The sequence below is a fragment of the Pinus tabuliformis genome, chromosome Q (assembly GCF_031772625.1).
Source record: "Pinus tabuliformis cultivar Carrire ecotype Pingquan chromosome Q, CPIR1, whole genome shotgun sequence".
Taxonomy (NCBI): Eukaryota; Viridiplantae; Streptophyta; class Pinopsida; order Pinales; family Pinaceae; genus Pinus; species Pinus tabuliformis.
The window spans coordinates 1,047,099,694-1,047,119,735 of NC_142296.1; the positions used below are offsets into that span (position 1 = coordinate 1,047,099,694).

At 41.9% G+C, this 20,042-nt stretch overlaps 1 protein-coding gene across 1 annotated transcript in view; it reads left to right on the plus strand.

The window, feature by feature from the left end:
- The first annotated feature begins 313 nt into the window (after positions 1–313).
- LOC149223091 (uncharacterized) overlaps positions 314–20,042 on the plus strand; it is a 123,795-nt gene continuing 104,066 nt past the window's right edge. Inside the window, exon 1 of the mRNA XM_089385756.1 lies at positions 314–531. Within this exon, the coding sequence (XP_089241882.1) occupies positions 471–531 (61 nt within the window). The 5' untranslated portion in view covers positions 314–470. The remainder of the gene's footprint in view (positions 532–20,042) is intronic.

Consider the following 20,042-nt stretch of genomic DNA (forward strand, 5'->3'; position numbering starts at 1 on the left):
ATAATATCATAATATTTATGCATATCAATATTCTGTTTCAAAATAATATTATTATTCTGCAAGCTTCTTTGACCCGTCGTTCACCTTGAGACGTTGATATTTCGATTAAATTAACTCTTTCCTTCTTTTGTTTTTTTAAGAAAGAAAAGCTAAATTGTATTATAATGAGTGTGAAAGATAGATAAAAAATATTTTAGAAAAATAAAAATGTAATTATTTATTTTAATATCTTTAACTTATACTTCCTTAATAGGGTTAAATACCAGCGGTGTGTAACTTTTTCCTTCTTTAGTTGGTCTAACCACTCTTTACTCTTTCTTTTAATATCGATATCTTTGACTTCGGGAAAGAATGATGCCATGTCCTTATAGTCCCGTCACACGGAACTTTTAAATTTGTCTGGGACGAGGGAGTGTTCATTCATAAATTTGCAAGCAATCGCAGTAGGAAGACAGATTGTCAAGGAAGAAATGGCAGGGCAGCAACTGTTGAAGCGGATCCCCAGAATTAAGTTTCCTAACAGACGTGCAGGTATGTTTAACTTTCAGTTTAAATTATATGTTTGTATCATCATACTTATATGTTGGATACTTCTGTTTTTATGTAATCCCTAAACAATATGTTTATACAACCGCCATTGAATCCATACTAAATCATCGTTTCTAATAAACTGATTGTATATTTAATTCAATTGTATCCATTCGAGAAGGGAAACATACACACAGCTGGTATTTAACCCTATTAACGAAGTATAAGTTAAAGATATTAAAATAAATAATTACATTTTTATTTTTCTAAAATATTTTTCACAGAAAAATATGAGACCTGTTCAAGTCCCTGATCTGTGTAGACACAGAGTATTAACACGAGGCTGCACTGTATCGATATATTTATATTTGAAAAAACCCTTCTGGCGTTTTTTCACATTCTGTGAATGGCAGGGGGAAATGCAGCCAGAGTACAACGTTTACTCCTAACCCTGAGGGACTTTACTGGTTCACTGGACATGAACTCATGACCTCTCAGCAATCTTCACCTTGAAACTGGATGTGTCCAATACAGAATATTCCAGTGTAATCTGATTTAAAAAGATGCGTGGTCATGTCCGGCTTATGTCTTTTCTGTGATCCAACTCCATGCCACAGTGTATTCTGATTACACAAAAGGCATGGTCATGTCTGGCTTATGTCTTCCTGTGATCAAAACCCATGCTAATCACCTTTGACTTTATAACATTCTGTACAAATTCCAAGCATTCCATTTAATATTCAAAACACTGAAAATTTGCTTCTTCTTAATTCTTCCCGTCCCATCCCAGCTGAGATTGATGGATTGTTCCATCTAAATGGTCCCTTGCACTCTGAAGTTACTCTACCGTGTTTTTTCTACCTTCCTTTAACCTCCCTATCTTCCTATTTATGCCCAGGCTTGCAAAAGTCTAAGGTTCTTTGACATTTGTCAACCTTATTTCCTTTCATGCCCTCTAGGTCGTTTTAGGTTCCCTTCAGCTTGAATGTCTTTAAGCAGCCTTTTGCTTTCCGAGCAAATCACAAATGTTTTAACTGTTAGATTTTCAGCACATGATAAACAGATCTGCACTTCAATGAATTAATCTTACAGCTGAAACTGAAATATCAGGAAAACCACTACCAAAACTTCAGATCCGTGCCAATGGAAACATAGAATTGATAACTAAAAAGTACAGACACTGCATATCATGAGATTAGATCAATCCGGCTTTAAGTAGATAGCAGATCCAAGAAACATGAAAACTGGAAATTCAGGACAGCGTACTAAATCTTGTAGCAGAAATCACATATCTCTATAGAAAGTCTGAAAGAAGAAATTGCAATTGCAGCAGTGTGTATATCCCATTGGCTGCCCACACACAAATTCTCACACACACACTATAAAATTCATTAGCTACTTGTTGAAATATGTAACTAGGTTCGGTCTTCAAAGTTCATAATGACATATGTAATCATGATTTTATGTAATTTTATTATTGTTGTTCTTGAGGCATGGGCCTCATGCTCAAGGGAAAATTATTTGTAGGTCAAGCACCCATTGAGTGCTTCTAGGGCTTATTATTTAGTCTACAAGTCAATTGAATCATGTATTGTTGGGGCATGTTACATATTGTAAAGAAAATTTATTTGAGTCAAAGTTGAGTCAAAAGACCCTCCAAGACCTTGTCATGATGCAAAGATCAAGTCAACCTACTCAAATGGACAAGTCGGCCTAAAAGGAGCAATTCAACCTAGTGGAAGACCTATATATAAGGGAGACTTCGACCTCACTTGTATCACTCACTCACTTCACTCAAGTTTGATCAAGAAAGAGAAAAGAGTGCGAAGAAGAGGAAGGCAAGAAGGAGAAAAGAAAGTTGAGTTTTTGGGACTGTTTTTGGGCTATCTTTCTCACACGTGCGAAGTGGATTAGGGCATCTTTTTGCAGCAGCAAGTACCGAATTGCAGTCATCATCAAGGGCCAAATTTTTGGGTCAAGAAAGGTCTCCTTTGCAAGCCGAAGTATCAAGGAAGAGAAGTCAAGTCAAGCGAAGAAGAAAGGAAGCAAATTCATCCATATCTAGCCACACGTGTGAACTAGGGTTTCTGCAGAAGAAACTACTGGAGGTCGAAGTTGCAAAAGAATCTGTTGGGAGGTCAAAGTTGCAGAAGAATCTGTTGGGGTTGACACCTAATCCTTGTGATTGGGTGAATTATTGTAAATAGATAAATAGGAAATATGAACAGTTATTGGGAGACGAACTGAACAGTCTCTCCCTCATGTATATAATGAAGACCTACCTGATGGAATAAAACAGTGAAATTATTTCTGCCTTATGGAGTTACTGCCTGGCCTGACATGGTATCAGAGCCAGCTCCCAAAATAGTTGTAACTCCCTTCTGCCTCCTGTTCTCTGTCCACTGCCCCTGTGCGCTCTATCTGCCATAAGTCTGAATCCTCTGACCTGTCAGCCTCAGACCTGAAAACCATCTGAATCGCTGCATGCCTTGAGGCCGTGTTGCTGCATTGGTGCCTCCACGCAGGAGCGAACTATGTTGCTCTTGCATCTTGAACGCTACTCCTTTGAAGAACCATCCGTTGAAGAACCAGAACAAATCAAAACCATTGCTGGGATCTGCGTGCGTGAATCAGGTTCCATTGCTGGGATCTTACAGAATTAATTTGTTGAAAACTAACCGATGCGCGTGGTATCAACGCTGTGTATTAGCACTGTGCATTTTCACATTGGTTTCATATTAAGGCTGTGTATTAATGCTGCTATCATTGTATGCGTTGAACTCTTGATACGCTGACAGTCTGTTTCGCCCTTTTCTTCCTTGCCGTGGGCGATAACCCTGTGGAGTTTGCTTCGAAACTCCTCATCAGATTCAGTTCCATGGCTGCTCTATACTCTGGCTTACATTTAAGGCAGTTTCTGTTTACTATCGATGGATGTGCTGTAACTTTCTTTTCATGCGTGGAGATGTGATGACTTGTCACTTGCGTTTTTTTTAAACTGACAGCGACTTACAAAAGGCCGTGCAAGTTGAGCACTCATGAGCTGTGGAGTCGATGGTTGATATTAATGATAAATAGTTACTTGTATATATAAACAATGCTTGTTTGATTCTTTGATGCACAGTTTTGGAGGGGATCGTGGACTCCTCGGTGTTGGCGTTTGAACACCCTTTTTTTCCTTTGTGATCGGTTGGATTGTTTTTTTTCCCAAAGTTGTACGATTCCGACCTACACCTACTTCAGTTTTGGTCGAGGATAAATTTATACCAGTATAAATGGTATATAATGCAAAAGCCTTTGGTGGACGCAGTGCTTTATGCTGTTGAGGGTATTTTTTGGACTTAGTATACTGCCATATTCTATACTTTAACATTGTGCAGATGAATGTGAATTGACATTTGAGTTTGCTGTCCAGTCACATCAGAACTATATTTTTTTTCCATTAAGAGTAAAAGTTTTGCAGCAGAAGTTTTTTCTTGCTACAGTATGCATTCAATCATATCCATGGTGGGAATAGTTCTCACTGGCAAGGAGAACTATCCTGAATGGTCCTGGATGATAAAACACACCCTCATTTTCAATGAGTTGTGGAAAGGAGTGTGTGTCGGAGAAGGAGACAATGAACCAGTACAACCTACCTTAGACAAAGAGCTCGTCATTTGGGAAAACAAGAACAACAAAGCTTATGCATTAATCGCTGCATTTGTAAATGAAGAGGTGAGTCACCATATTTCGTCATATTCAACTGCCTTTGAAGCCTTACAAAAGCTGAAAGAACTCTATGACTCACATTCTACACTTGAAGTTGTTCAACTCATGATTAAACTCTTCACTCTTGAACTGCAAAATAATGATCCTCTTGCTCTTGCATCTGAAGTAAAGTCTATAATGCATGATATCAAATCCACTAAGGTTGAATTGGATATTCCTCTTATCGCTTTTCTCAAGGCACTTTATCCTACTTACTCCAATTATCTTGAGTCATTGCAAGCAAATGGAAATCTCAAAGATATAACTTTTGAGTCTCTTGTGAAAAAGTTTGCTAAAAGAGAGAAAGCTTTTGGAAAGAAGACAGCCCCTGAATCTTCTGAAGAGACTGTGTGCCTTGCTCATAAAGAAAAGCATCCTGCTTAAGATTCTACAAGAGGAAGAGGTGGACGAAGAGGAAGAGGAGGATATTTCAGAGGCGGGGGGGCAGACATTCTCAAGGAGAAAAAATAGATTTGCATTGTATTTGCTACAAAAGAAATGGATCACATGATGCCTCTACATGCAAGCTACCATGGGACAAAATTGAGCAGAAAAGAAACCAACAAAAAGGTAAAACTGATGATATAGACAAAGGTAAAGCACCTGAATCTGCTCACTATGTTGTGGCACAATGTAACATTGGAGTAAATGAAGATTTATTTAATGCTTCACTTGCTTCTTGGAAAAATGATTGGTTGCTTGATTCAGGAGCAACCTGCCACATGACACAGAAAATATTTTTTTGAAGATTTCACTGACAATGTTGATGGAGCAGTATACTTTGCAGACCAATCAAAAATCAAGCCATCAGGGCTTGGCACAATCAGGCTTAAACTGCCTGGTCTTCCAGACTTTCTTCTGCATCATGTTCTATATCTCCCATAGCTGAAGAGAAACTCGCTGTCCTTAGTCCACATCTGCCAGCAAGGTCACTCCATTCATATGTTTGATGGCAAGCTTGAGGTAAGAAAAGCATTTGATCACTCACTTGTCATGAGGGGAATATAAGAAGAAAGGCTTCTCAAACTGCAAGGAGCCTCTGCTCATGCACAACATTTCTCATACAATTCTCATCATGAAGAAGGTACACTTCCATCAAGTTTATTATGGCATGCTAGATTTGGACATTTGAACTATGACAGTCTCCGCTTATTGAAGAAAAATGGTGTTGCTGGTTTGCCTACAATTCCTAGGAAACTTAAGCAATGCGATGCTTGCATTCTAGGAAAGCATAGCAAACAGTGTTTTCATGATTCACATTCAAGAGCACATAGAAAACTTGAACTCATTCATTCAGATTTATGTGGTCCAATGCCTGTTCCTTCTGCAAATGGAAATAAATATATCATGACATTTATTGATGACTACACCAGAATGTGTTGGGTTTACTTATTGAAGAACAAATCTGATGCTTTTCAAACATTCAAGAATTTTCATAAATGGATTGAAAATGATGCACAATCTCATATTGGGTCTATTCGCACTGATAATGGAAAATAATACACATCAAATGAATTTGAAAACTATCTTTGCCAACATGGGATTAAACATCAAACAACTGTGCCTTATAATCCCCAACAGAATGGTGTAGCTGAAAGAATGAATAGGACAATCTTAAATATGGTACGATCCATGCTCTTCTTCAAAAATGTAAAGATAATGTTTGGGTTGATGTTGTTCTATGTGCTGCATATATAAAGAATAGATGTCCATCTAATGCTATAAGAAACAAGACTCCATATGAAATGTGGTATGGACATGTTCCTTCGGTAAAGCATCTCAGGGTCTTTGGTTACACCTGTTATGCCTTGATACCAAAGGTACATAGAAACAAACTTGGTGCTAGAAGTCGTAAGTGTATCTTTTTGGGATATTCAAACACCTCCAAAGCATACCGTCTCTATGATGAAGTAAGTAAATAAAAAGTTTGTTTATTTTAGAGATGTAATTTTTCTTGAGTCATCCAAAACTGACAATGTGGTTGAGCGGCAACTTGATCGCTTGGATAGATTCGCAAAAGCAAAATCATTTCAAGAATTTGATAATCAGATTCCACATCTTGAAGGGGGGATTCCTATACTAGATCAACATGTGGAATTTTCTTCTGAAGAACACTCTCCCCCGCATGAAACTCCAACAACAGATGATGCTTTAAGTGATGTGATTGATAGAATTGGGAGACTCAATCTTGATTCAGTCCCAACTCAGTCAACCGAGTAGATTGGACCATCTGAGAAAGGTCCCCCAAAGTGGCTGACAAAGACACTTGAAAGTGTTCATCCTGATGAATTTGGAAAGACAGGAACCAGAAATTCAAACCGGCAAAATGGAGGTGATGTAGATGACTCTAATTCACCTGTTGATATGGATGTTTCTTATGATTGTGAATTGAACTTGTCTACAGATTTTGAACCAACTTCCTTCAAAGAAGCTGCTTCTCATGATGAATGGAAAGAAGCGATGCAAAAGGAGTATGATGCCCTCATAAAGAACAGCACTTGGAAGCTGGTTGATCCTCCATTAGGAACCAAACCAATTGGCTGCAAGTGGGTCTACAAGAACAAGTATAAAGCTGATGGCTCACTTGACAAGCACAAAGCTAGGCTTGTGGCAAAAGGTTTTGCACAGAAGGAAGGGGTCGATTATGAGGAGACTTTTGCCCCCACAGCAAAATGGGCTACCATTTAGACACTCTTTGCACTAGCAGCTCAGAACGGTTGGAAAGTCCATCAAATGGATGTAAAAACTGCTTTTTTGAATGGAGATCTAAAAGTGAATGTTTTTATGTCCCAGCCTGAAGGATTTGCTGTGAAAGGACATGAATATAAAGTATGCAAACTTGTGAAGTCCTTGTATGGCCTCAAACAAGCACCGCGAGCCTGGTATAAAAAACTAATTGAGCATCTTCTGAAACTAAATTTCAAACATTTTGATCTTGATGATGCAACTTTATTTGTCAAGAAAGTTGGCAAAACAGTTGTATATCTTGTGGTATATGTAAATGATCTTTTGATGACAGGGAACAATGAAAGCAACATTGCATCCATAAAGAAGGAATTGGGGAAAAGTTTTGAAATGACTGATTTGGGCTATGTTCATTACTATCTTGGCATTGAAGTAACCCAACATCCAAAGTCCATATTTCTTTCTCAAAAGAAATACATTGGAGATCTGTTGAACCGGTTTGGTATGACAGAGTGCAATCCGCTTACTACTCCAATGGAACAAAACTTAAAGCTCACATTTATTGAAGGAAAAGAATTTGAGGATGCAACAAAGTATAGACAGCTTGTAGGAAATCTCAACTACCTAACTACTACCAGACCAGACATTTCGTTTGCTGTTGGAATCCTCTCCAGGTTTATGCAAAAGCCTTGTGAGGGACATTGGTCTGCTGCAAAAAGAGTTCTAAGGTACTTGAAGGGAACTCAAGACTTTGGAATCAAGTATACACAGGTGGACGACTTCAGTTTGATTGGATACTCTGATTCAGACTTCGATAGAGACAAAGAAACTGGGGTATCAACTTCAAGAAATGCTATGAGTCTTGGATCAGGAGCTGTCTCCTGGAGATCACGCAAACAATCAGTTCCAGTAGATTCCACAACAGAAGCAAAATACGTGGCAGCGGCTGAAGCAACAAAAGAAATTGTGTGGCTCAGGAAAATTCTTGAAGATTTGCAGGTAAAACAGGTACAATCAACTCACTCATGATTGACAATACCTTTGCAATAAAGTTGGCCAAGAACCCAAAGTTCCATGATCGAACAAAGCTCATCAATATTAAATATCATCTGATTCGACATCATGTTGAGGCCAAAACAATCCATCTCCGTCATTGTTCCACAAATGAGCAAATTGCAGACATCTTCACCAAAGCGCTTGGAAGGGAAAAGCTTGAACGATTCAGAATGATGCTTGGACTCACCAACATCCCTTCAGATTAAGGGGGGGAATGTTGACACCTAATCCTTGTGATTGGGTGAATTATTGTAAATAGATAAATAGGAAATATGAACAGTCATCGGGAGACGAACTGAACAGTCTCTTCCTCATGTATATAATGAAGACCTACCTGATGGAATAAAACAGTCAAATTATTTATGCCTTATGGAGTTACTGCCTGGCCTGACGGGGAGGTTGAAGTTGCAGAAGAATCGGCTGGGGGGTCGAAATTGCAGAAGTTGCTGGAAAGTTGAAACACATCAAAGAAAGGTTTGACTTGGTCTTGGAGGGTCTTGGTCAAGGGTCATAGGTCTTGGAATTCATCAATTGAAGTTTTATAAGAAGAGAAAAATTCTTGTTGGTTTTCCTCTCAACTGGATAGGTTTTGGCTTTGGCTGATTGCCTACATTCTGTGTCCTTTTATCTTATTGTTCTTTATGATTTGGTAGCTGTTTGATGAAAAGAACACTAAATATAATCAATTGAAAGAAGAAGCTAATTAAGTTAAGTAAGAATACATCACACACAATTATCAAAGTAAGAGAAATCAACTAATCTAGTTGCCCTAGAATTCGCAACATGGTATCAAAGCTAAGGAGACAAGGCAAGGAAAGGCAACTTGTGGAAGGACCATCAAATGGAATACCGAAGGCCGAGACATCAAAGAAGACATCGAACCATCAAAGGGACAAGCAATCTAAACAAGGACCATTCATCACATATTAAGGATCATCACATCTCAGAAGGAAGAAGACCCCAAAACCCTAGCTCATCAGAAGAAAGGTTCTACACTTGAAGCTTCTTGGGAAGCTCACACAAAGAAGATTTGAAGGACCCTACCTCCACTTAAAAGGACTACACATTAAAGCATCTTGAAGTCTCTACATTCAAGGGAAGCAAGAAAAAGCACTTCCATCATCATCAAGAAATCAAGGTGATCTCCCTCTTCTTGGTCACTATCAAGGCATACTTCAAGGAAGACGTCTTCATCAAGAAGACAACTTTGCTTATCAACATCATCAAGAAAGACATCAAGTTGAAGATTTCATCATCAAGGAGTATCTTCACTTGGCAAGTAAGTATCTTTATATCTACGTCTGAATCTATCAAAATGACTTCATTTTGCAAGGAGAGCAACAAATTATTTGGGTCATCAAACTTTTGTGCATGGAAGAAGATGACAAATTTGATCCTCATAGAAAGTGAAGTAGTTGGACATGTTAAGGGTTCAATCACTAAGCCTCCAAAGGAAGAAGCTCAAGCTCTAGCTAATAAGTACATGAAAGGGGAAGTAAGGACTCAAAGGATCTGTAATGTCCCTTTTTAAATTAATTTGGAACATAATTAATCACTACATTTTGGGGCCAATTTTGGAGGTGATGGGGCCCATTCGATTTTATTAGGAGGCTTAGACTTTAGTAGACGTTATTTTGGTGTGGTTAAGTTATACATGGGGACCACCCACACTAGGAGAATACACACTCCCTAGTTTGAATTGCATGAGAGGGGAAGTCAATGGTTAAGTGAGGGGCTCATGATGGTGGGAAAATGGAGGGAAAATTGCTCCACGAAATCTATAAAAGGAAGGCAACTCTCCTCATTTCATCATCTTTAGCATATCAAATTTCTCTTTGGTTGCTCAAGCTGCTTAGCCGAGTCACTTGCTGTTTAGCAAGAGTTCTTCAAGTGGAGAGCTCACCCTTTCTTTGGGGGACTTCAAGTGCCACCCTAGAGAGGTTCATTTACATTCTTTCGGAGGAGGATTTCATTGTGATTTCCAGCAGTTGCATTCATCATCTCCAGGTGGTGCGTATTTCTGGAGGATGCAGTGAAGGGAGGCCGAGTTGTGATTGTGGCATCTTTTAGAGGAGCTTTGGCTGGGAGAAATTCCAGAAAGGAGGCATAGGTGTTTGGCTGCCATTTTGGTGAGTTTTGGAGTTGGAGGAGAGAGCTCCTATTTAGTGTGACTTTCACACTTCCTGGGCTAGCGCAGAGGCAACATATTGTGCACACGTGGGAGGTGGAGTCTCAACTATTGAGGCTGATCTTTGCCGGGAGAGTTAAGGGAAGCACTTGTGGAGGAGATTGCTACTTTTCCAGAGCCTTGGAGGAGGATTTTGTTGGTATCTTTGTAGGTCATGTGCTTGAGCAGTCTTGGAGGGCGTAGGGCCTCTTGGAGGTCAATTTTGGGAGGTTGGATTTAGACCAAACCCTTTCTGGGTTTTTGTGGGTTTTGGTCAAGGAGCTTGGGGTTAATTTTGCAACATTTTCTAAGCACGGGAGGTGGGGTTTTAGCAATCCCTTTCCATCCAGCAATATAATTCTTTGGATAGCACAGAGCATTAGAGGAGCAGTCATTATCAACATTTGATATCATTGTCTTATCACCTGGGTTCTGTCACGCTTGCCATTGAGGCAAGCCCAAGTGCATTTCTCCATATTATTGTACTTGCTCCATTGGATTAATAAAATGGCTCAACTGGTTCTTACTTTTGGAGTTTTTATGAGTATTTGCTAAATGTTTGAATTTTCTGTGTTGTAAATTAATTTTGCTTTATATATCACTGTTTATCCAAGTTTGGAACATTACAGTGGTATCAGAGCTCAGATCCTGGCTCAGCCGTGGGGATTTTCCTATGAGTGAGGAGGACCGACAAAACATTACTTACAAGAGGCAAAGGTACTGAAGCAGGGAGAGGGAGTTGGAGATCACTACAGACACAGAGGATCGTTAGAAAGCAGTGGTAGCAGAAGACATGGGGGAGCCCAAGAGCAGAGAAGAGATTTCCTTTGACAGTCTCTTGAAGGCTCTGAGCGATTTGGCAAAGGGGCAGAAGGAGATGTTGGATGAGATCAAAATGCAAAACCGGGAGCGGAGCACTCACCGGGAGTTTCTATTTGGAGAGACTTCGGGGGCCTCTCAACAACTTGATCATCTTTCACCCACTACGCAGCCTCCATCATCGAGTGGGCCAACTCGAGCCACTCTACCGTCTTTCTTACCTTTGGCACAAGGTGAACCGGGTGGAGTTGAGGATCAATCACCTATGGGAGAGAATTTCAGGGAGTGGCAGTCCATGGGAGTAGACTTCAGGGAGGCACTATCTTTCAGAGACTTTTGCTAGCTCAAATAGAATGAGAAGGGGAAGGGCTATGGAGCCCATGGTACGCAGAACTATGAGCTGCAACGCACCATTGGGAAGATGTACTTTCCCACCTATGATGGCACTACCAAGTGCACAACACGTGCTTGGGTGGAGAAGCTGGACACATATTTCCAGCTCAACAGGATGATGGAGGTAGAGGCCATTAAAATGGTGACATCGCATTTGGAGGGGGAGGCACACGACTGGTGGTTTCATGGCTTGTCTACTAACGTGACCTCCTATGAGGATTTCACACAGAGAGTAGTTGAGCGTTTTGATCGATGGGATCTAGAGGCTCACTTCAGGGAGTTGACTCAGCTTAGGCAGACAAGACATCCCGAGCATTATATTTCAGAGTTCTTGAGGGTCTCAGTCATGGTGCCAGATTTGTCAGATGCTAGGAGAGTATACACATTTGTGGAGGGGTTGACAGAGCCACTACGGGGACTGGTGAAGTCACGCAGACCATCTACTCTTTTGGGGGCATTGACTTGTATGAGAGATTTGCAGGGGGCACCCTTTCCTCCATGCACTCCCTACCCTTAGAAGGGAAGTGACACTAAAGCGCCCAAAATGCAGAGAGCAGCCCAAGGGCAAGGACAGTTGGATGATGAGACCAGGAGAGACCTCAGGAGGAGGAAGTTGTGTTTTACATGTCAAGAGCCTTGGGCACCAGGCCATTAGTGCACAACAAGCAAGGCTCATTACATTGAGGTCTTCTCGGAAAGTGATCAGGAGGACGAGGTGGAGTTGGAGCTTAGTGTGGGAGACAACGAGGATCTAGCAGAGAGGGGACCACCACCACCACCACCACCACATGGGGGAGCATCTTTTGCACTAGCTAGGGGAGTCCTAGCTTCTTTGTGCGAGATTCCCAAATTTTTGACCATGAGGATTAGAGGTATAGTGCAGGGGCAATGTGTCTCAGTTTTAGTAGACAGTGGGGCCACCCACAATTTTATTGATGCTCAGATGGTCCAGAGGAGGGGCATCACCACTGCAGAGTTTGAGGGGTTTTCAGTTCTAGTACCAGGAGACAGGACTATGCAGTGCACTCGATATGTTCCCGCTTTGACAGTGACCATGGGGAACTATTCGATGACAGACCACTTCTTCGTGGTGGATGTATCGGACACCAATGTGGTGATGGGTGTCCAATGGTTGTATTCCCTTGGTCGAGTTACCACCGATTGGAAGCAGCTAGTGATGGAGTTTATTGGGCCAGATGGTAAGCAGGTGGTTCTTCGGGGCATGCATTCGTATCCTCCACAGATAGTTTCAACCCACAGGATGGAGGCCGATTTGAGGCATGGAGACATAGCATCGACAATAGAGCGGAGAATTTCAGAGGCTGGGGGGTTGACCAATGTACTTGCTACCTTTCAGTCATGCATGAACCATGTGTTCAGAGGTCAGCTGAGGAGATTTGTACTAGTGTTCTTTGATGACATCTTGATCTACAGCAGGACGTGGGAGGAGCACCTGCAACATCTAGAGACAGTGTTGCGTATCTTGGAGGAGCAACAGTTCTACGCCAAGATGTCCAAGTGCAAGTTTGGGCTGACAGAGATGCTCTACTTGGGGCACATCATAGGCGCAGATGGGGTCAAGGTGCACGAGGAGAAGATCAGGGCCATTCGGGATTGGCCAGAGCCTAGAGATGTGACAACGCTGAGAGGATTCTTGGGCATCTGTACTTATTATCGGAAGTTCGTTAAGGGCTTCTCACAGTTGGCAACACCCCTTACTGATCTGACTAAGAAGGGGGCTTTTGCATGGACAGATGGGGCTCAGGCAACATTCGACTGCCTCAAGGAGGTGATGAGTTGTTGCCCAGTATTAGCACTCCAAGATTTCACACAACCATTCACATTAGAGTGTGATGCATCGAGTGAGGGGAGTGGGACAGTCTTTGTAGTGACCCATCTTGAGTTACTGATTATTAGCATGCTTACGAGACGTGTGTATGATAGCTACATACACATGCATCGCAGGCATTGCACTAGTATACATACTAATTTAATTATATAAATGTCTATGTAAGAAAATGAATTAGTTTTTAAAAATATTAATTAATACCTTATTTGTTAAATAGTACAATAAAATATATTAATTTAATTTCATTAATAAATTTTTTTTTTCTCGGTAAAAACTATACTAATATATTATGTACAGGAGGCAAAAATTACAGCATGATAAAACAGAGAGAACCAGGCTCTGGGAATGTTACCCAAGAGCAGTTGAGGCCAATCAGAAAACTAGCCCACGCAGGGGCGCCAAACATAGAAGCGAGACCATCCAAAAGAGCTAGCCCACGCAGGGGTGCCAAACATAGAAGTGAGACCATCCAAAAGAACTAGCCCATGCAGGGGCACCAACCAGAAATCCGCATTATCCCACGCAGGGGAGGCTAACAGTACCCATCCCATTAACGAAGTTTCAAAAACATAAACATAGAGAATTGATGCTAGAACTAAGCCAAAACAGACAGCAAAAGAGACCAGAAGACCAGGCAGAAGAGCCAAAAGAACCTTGTGCTCGGGCGTCATTAATCGTCCATTTGCACCTCCTCTACCCGGCACCAACCGTAAGCTTCCCTTTCAGCAGCAGTGGGAAAAGTGTCTTCCGCTTCGCCGGTCCCCTCCCTCTTATCGAGCCTGCTTTTCGATGCATTTTCCAGGTCTGAGGCAGGATCTTTAACCTCCTTCTCCGGATTAGCTTCAGGAACCTTTGCTTCGTGCATCTTGTTATCAGTCTCCCTCTGCCCATGCTCATCCAGGGAATCATTGTCTTCCTGGGAGTTTTCAATGAACAGGACCGAGACATGCGCACTAATCTGCGGGTTATTCATGGAACTGCTAAAATTGAAGATAGCAGAGCCAAAGGCAGGCAAGGCAGCCGAGCTCGATGCCCCCGCGTCCATGAATTGACTGGAGTGGAGGGGATTAGCTCCAGTGGAGCGAGCGATATTGCAATGACAGCAATGGACAACATTATCCGCCTCGTGACTGCGAGAGGTCCCTCCTCTGGAAGTGCCTCGACGGCTAAGCAGACGCTGTCGAGGTCTCACCATTCTCACAGGGGTCAAGGGGAGGAAATTCCAACAGACCACGGGATAATCCGCACAACCAGCTGCCGGAACCGACTGCGGAATGAGCCAGACAGACAGAGAGGATAACCCGGCGTAGACGGAGAGGCAGGGCAACCGGAGTTGCAAAGACCTGCTTGAAGGAGGAGCCACCAACATTCTCTGGCCATACCCTGCAACATCGTTTATAACCTCACCTGCTTTGCCTTGGAGCTCACCCGCCATAACTGCAACCTCCGCTTGAGCCGAATTGCCGTGCAGGGCATTAACTGTTCTCTGCAGCGTCACCTTATACCATCTGCTAGCCTTACCTGTGTCTTCGGCGTCTGCCACGTGATGGCCTGTGGCCGGCATGTGGCCATCCGTCCACGCCTGTCCCATCCTATCTAACACCCGCATCCGGGGTTCATTAATAAAATTTTAATTAAATAATAAATAATTATTATTACAATAGACAAGATTTATTTTATTTCATAATCTTTGGGAAGTCAGTTGAGATGATAAAGTAAAAAATCTCATTTAATGTATAATGACCAACTCAAGTAATAATATCTTAATGGATAAGGTTAAATCTTAAGATTGATTGGAGGAAAGGAAGGTGGGGTTTCTTCGGAGGGAAGAAACCTTCCCTATATAAAAAAAAATCTAAAGGAGAAGTAGGGGGAGGGTTCTTCGGGGAAAGATGGGGATATATGGAAGAAATGGAGAATTGGGAATGAGTCTTGGACTCAGATTTTAGTTATATATCTATAAGATTTAACTATAGACCTAGGAGATTTAGGTCCTGTTCTTGGGGTTTTGGGCACGGGGGCTAGAAGACTTCATTCTTGAAGTCTTTTGGGTCTGGGAGCCGGAGAGGTTTGTCCCAGATTGGCTGGGAGGAATTAGTCGGTTTGGAAGCGGAAGCTCAAGACTGGATTCAAGATTCAACCCTGGATCGACTTCGTCAACCAAGAGAAACTAGGTATGTGAAGTTGTTTAATTTTAACAAGGTATGTGAAGTTGTTTAATTTTATACATGTAGTAATGAACTTTTTATGATTTACATATGGTTGATGTAGATGAAACTTATGATTAATATTTAATTGATATAGATGAAAACAAAAATTTCAGGCTTTACAGTCTAGTCCTAAGGAGGGCACCCCATCGCTTTTGAGAGCCGAAATTTCCTACCACATGAGAAAGCTTATTCCATATACAACAAGGAGATGTTGGCCATAATGCATGCATTGGCCAAGTTTAGACAGTACTTGGTGGGCAACCGGTTTCGGGTGAAGACGGATCACAACAGTCTTCGCCACTTCATGGGGCAACAAGGCCTCAATGATAGACAACAGAGATGGGTCAGCAAGGTGCAGGCCTATGATTTCGATATTGAGTATGTGTGGGGAAAGCACAATGTGGTGGCAGATGCACTATCTAGGAGACCCGCAGGACTTTCACTCATGAGCATTTGCCATGATTGGAAGGCACAACTATTAGTAGAGTACTCCAAGGATCATCGGGCATGCGAGATCTTGGAGGGCAGCTATACAAATGAGTGCTATAGGGTGATGGATGAGGTTATATACTACAAAGGGCGCATATTCTTGGTTTCAGGGTCCCAGTTGAGGGAGCGCGTCCTTCGTGCAGCTCATGATTCTCCTTTGTCTGGACACCAGGGGTTTAGGAAGACCTATATGGCAGTGAGAGAGCGCTTCACTTGGAAGGGCCTCAAAGGGGACATGTTGAGGCATGTGCAGGAGTGTGAGGCTTGTCAGAGGAACAAAGGGGAGTTGACCCATCCAACAGGACTATTGCAGCCTCTTCCCATCCCTGAGGGGAAATGGGAGAGTATCTCTATGGACTTCATCACCGGACTTCCCTCGGTACAAGGGAAGGATTGTATTTTTGTGGTGGTTGACTGGTTGACCAAGTTTGCACATTTCTTTGCCATTCCGACATGATATTCAACTTCACAAGTGGCAGAGTTGTTCTTTAGGGAGGTCTTTCGCCTGCACGGACTCCCTAAGACTATAGTCAGTGACCGAGATAGCCGATTCATGGGGGGATTTTGGTAGGAGCTTTTCAGGCTAGTTGGCATCGAGCTCACCCCGAGCACTAATTATCATCCACAAACCGACGACCAGACAGAGAGGGTGAACCAGTGGCTAGAGGGCTATCTCAGGAACTATGTGACAGGGCAACAAAGGGCTTGGATTTGATGGTTGCATTTGGGAGAGTATTGTTACAACACGACACATCATATGTCCATTGGTATGACTCCTTTCCGTGCTTTATATGGTTATGATGCTTTGCCTTTTGATGACATTGTTTTTGGAGACAGCTGGGCCCCAAAGGCCAAAGATTGGATCCTAGAGAGCCAAGATATCCTCAAGGCTCTTAAGGATAACTTGCAGACAACTTAGAATCAACAGAAGATGTATGTTGACAGGCATCGAGTGGAGAGGCATTTTGAGGAAGGGGACTTGGTGTACCTTCGATTGCAGCCATACCGACAGTCCACTCTGAAGCAGAAGGGGGCCGAAAAGCTGCAACCGAGATTTTTTGGGCCTTACAAGGTGATCAGGAGGGTTGGAGAGGTGGCTTACGAGTTGGAGCTACCACCAGGGAGCAAGATCCACAATATTTTCCATGTTTCATGCCTCAAGAGGGTGTTGGGGCAACAAGTTACAGCAGCTGTGGAGTTGCCTCCACTTGATGATGAGGGGCACCTAGTTTTAGAACCGGAGGCCATCTTGGAGACTAGGGAAAGGAAGCTCAGAAGTAGGATGATCAGAGAATACTTGGTATGTTGGAAGAGCTTACTAGATGAGGATGTTACTTGGGAGGGTGAGCACATACTTGAGCATTCAACATTGAAGTTGCTTCGGGACAAGCAACATTTGGGAGGGGAGGGCTGTAATGTCCCTTCCTAAATTAATTTGGAACATAATTAATCACTACATTTTGGGGCCAATTTTGGAGGTGATGGGGCCCATTCGATTTTATTAGGAGGCTTAGACTTTAGTAGAAGTTATTTTGGTGTGGTTAAGTTATACGTGGGGGCCACCCACACTAGGAGAATACGCACTCCCTAGTTCGAATTGCATGAGAGGGGAAGTCGATGGTTAAGTGAGGGGTCCACGATGGAGGGAAAATGGAGGGAAAAGTGCTCCACGAAATCTATAAAAGGATGGCAACTCTCCTCATTTCATCATCTTTAGCATATCGAATTTCTCTTTGGTTGCTCGAGCTACTTAGCTGAGGCACTTGTTGTTTAGAAAGAGTTCTTCAAGCGGAGAGCTCACCCTTTCTTCGGTGGACTTCAAGTGCCACCCTAGAGAGGTTCATCTACATTCTTTCGGAGGAGGATTTCATTGTGATTTCTAGTAGTTGCATTCATCATCTCCAGGTGGTGCGTATTTCTGGAGGATGCAGTGAAGGGAGGCCGAGTTGTGATTGTGGCATCTTTTAGAGGAGCTTTGGCTGGGAGAAATTCCGGAAAGGAGGCATAGGTGTTTGGCTACCATTTTGGTGAGTTTTGGAGTTGGAGGAGAGAGCTCCTATTCAATGTGACTTTCGCACTTCCTGGACTAGCGCAGAGGCAACATATTGTGCACACGTGGGAGGTGGAGTCTCAACTTTTGAGGCTGATCTTTGCCGGGAGAGTTAAGGGAAGCACTTGTGGAGGAGATTGCTACTTTTCCAGAGCCTTGGAGGAAGATTTTGCTGGTATCTTTGTAGGTTGTGTCCTTGAGCAGTCTTGGAGGGCGTAGGGCCTCTTGGTGGTCAATTTTGGGAGGTTGGATTTAGACCAAACCCTTTCTGGGTTTTTGGTCAAGGAGCTTGGGGTTAATTTTGTAGCATTTTCTAAGCACGAAAGGTGGGGTTTCTAGCAGTTCCTTTCTAGCTAGTAGTGTAGTTTTCTAGGCAACGTAGAGCATTATAGGAACAATCATTATTAACATTTGATATCATTATCTTATCACTTGGGTTCTGTCACGCTTGCCATTGAGGCAAGCCCAAGTGCATTTCTCCATACTATTGTACTTGCTCCATTGGATTAATAAAATGGCTCAATTGGTTCTTACTTCTGGAGTTTTGATTAGTATTTGCTGAATTTTTGAATTTTTTGTGTTGTAAATTGTTTTTGCTTTATATATCACCATTTATCCAAGTTTGGAACATTACAGGATCCTTATAGAATCCATCTAGGATCCCCTCATACCTTATGTATCAAAGTTGGATACATCAAAAGAAATCTACAAGAAGCTAGTAGAATTATTCTCCGTAAGCACCGCTGGAGAAATCATATCTTTGAGAATTGAGCTGTATAAGATGAAGGTATCAAAGGAAGAAGGAATAGCCTCATATCTTATGAGGGCGCTAGAAATAAGAGACCTATTGCAAGAGTTGGGAAAAATAATGTCTGATAAAGAAATGACCACCATGGTGCTCAATGCACTACCTGATGAATGGGGCAACTTCGTATCAAGCATCTATGGAAAGAAGGAAGCCACCACATTCAGTGAACCTTGGTCCTTGTGTAATATTGAAGAAACCGGGTTAAAAGCAAAGAATGATGTGGAACCAAGCGAGCAAATTCAAGCGTTTGCTGCCATGGCCAAAAGAAAAGGAAAATTTGGGAAAAAGAAGAAGATCAATATGTCAAAGATCCAATGCTACGGATTTCATGAATATGGGCACTACAAGATAAATTGTCCTAAACTCAACAAAGACAACAACAAAAGTGAAAGAAGCTGAAAATAAGAAATCAAAGGAGGAGGAAGTGAAAGATCTCTACTACGACTGAGATAATCTCCTTCACCGTGTTCTTTTTAAGTTTTCATGAAAGATAACTATCATGGTAGAAAGCATTATAAGAATGGTAGGATGCATCATATTAGAAGATGACATACAAGAGATTGTGACATCATTATAGAAGCTTGAAAAGCTGAAATGGAAGTCTACATGGTTGTAGCAATCATCATAGAAAGGAAGTAGCTCTTGGTAACCTCATTGAAAGCATAAGTAGTACTTATGGGTAGAAGAAAGTCATCTCGCATAGATTTCATCATACATCACCTTCATTAGAAAGAAGCATTTGCAGAATGAGGATAATCAAGATCCTCCATTGGAATCTTCATAGCAGGCTCACCTCTCTTGGAAGAAGCAAGTGTTTCACTGATCATTTCACCTTGTGTGGAATTCATTGTTTAGAAGGATGATGGTATGGTGACAAAGGAGTGTAGCGTGGCAAGATGGTTGAAGTACTTTCAATTAAGGAAAAGAAGCTGTCGAAGGAAGTTTAGATGACCAAAAGAAGAAAAGTGGTATGTTTATATTTGATAGATTAAGTCATGTCATCATATAGTTGCTGGTAGCATGGGTAAATGTTAAAATTGGCAACTAGGGCCAAACTCCATGTGGGTCATCTTATTAATGGAAGCTGATATTTTTCTTGAATCCCTCTCATCGAGAGGCGTAGGATTGATCTAAAGATCATTTGTTTCCGATAAGTATTCATGGAGATATGAATTTATTTGTGTTATGGGACAATTCGTCAAGGTCGGCCAACAGCCAAATAAATCTCACTTGTGCTC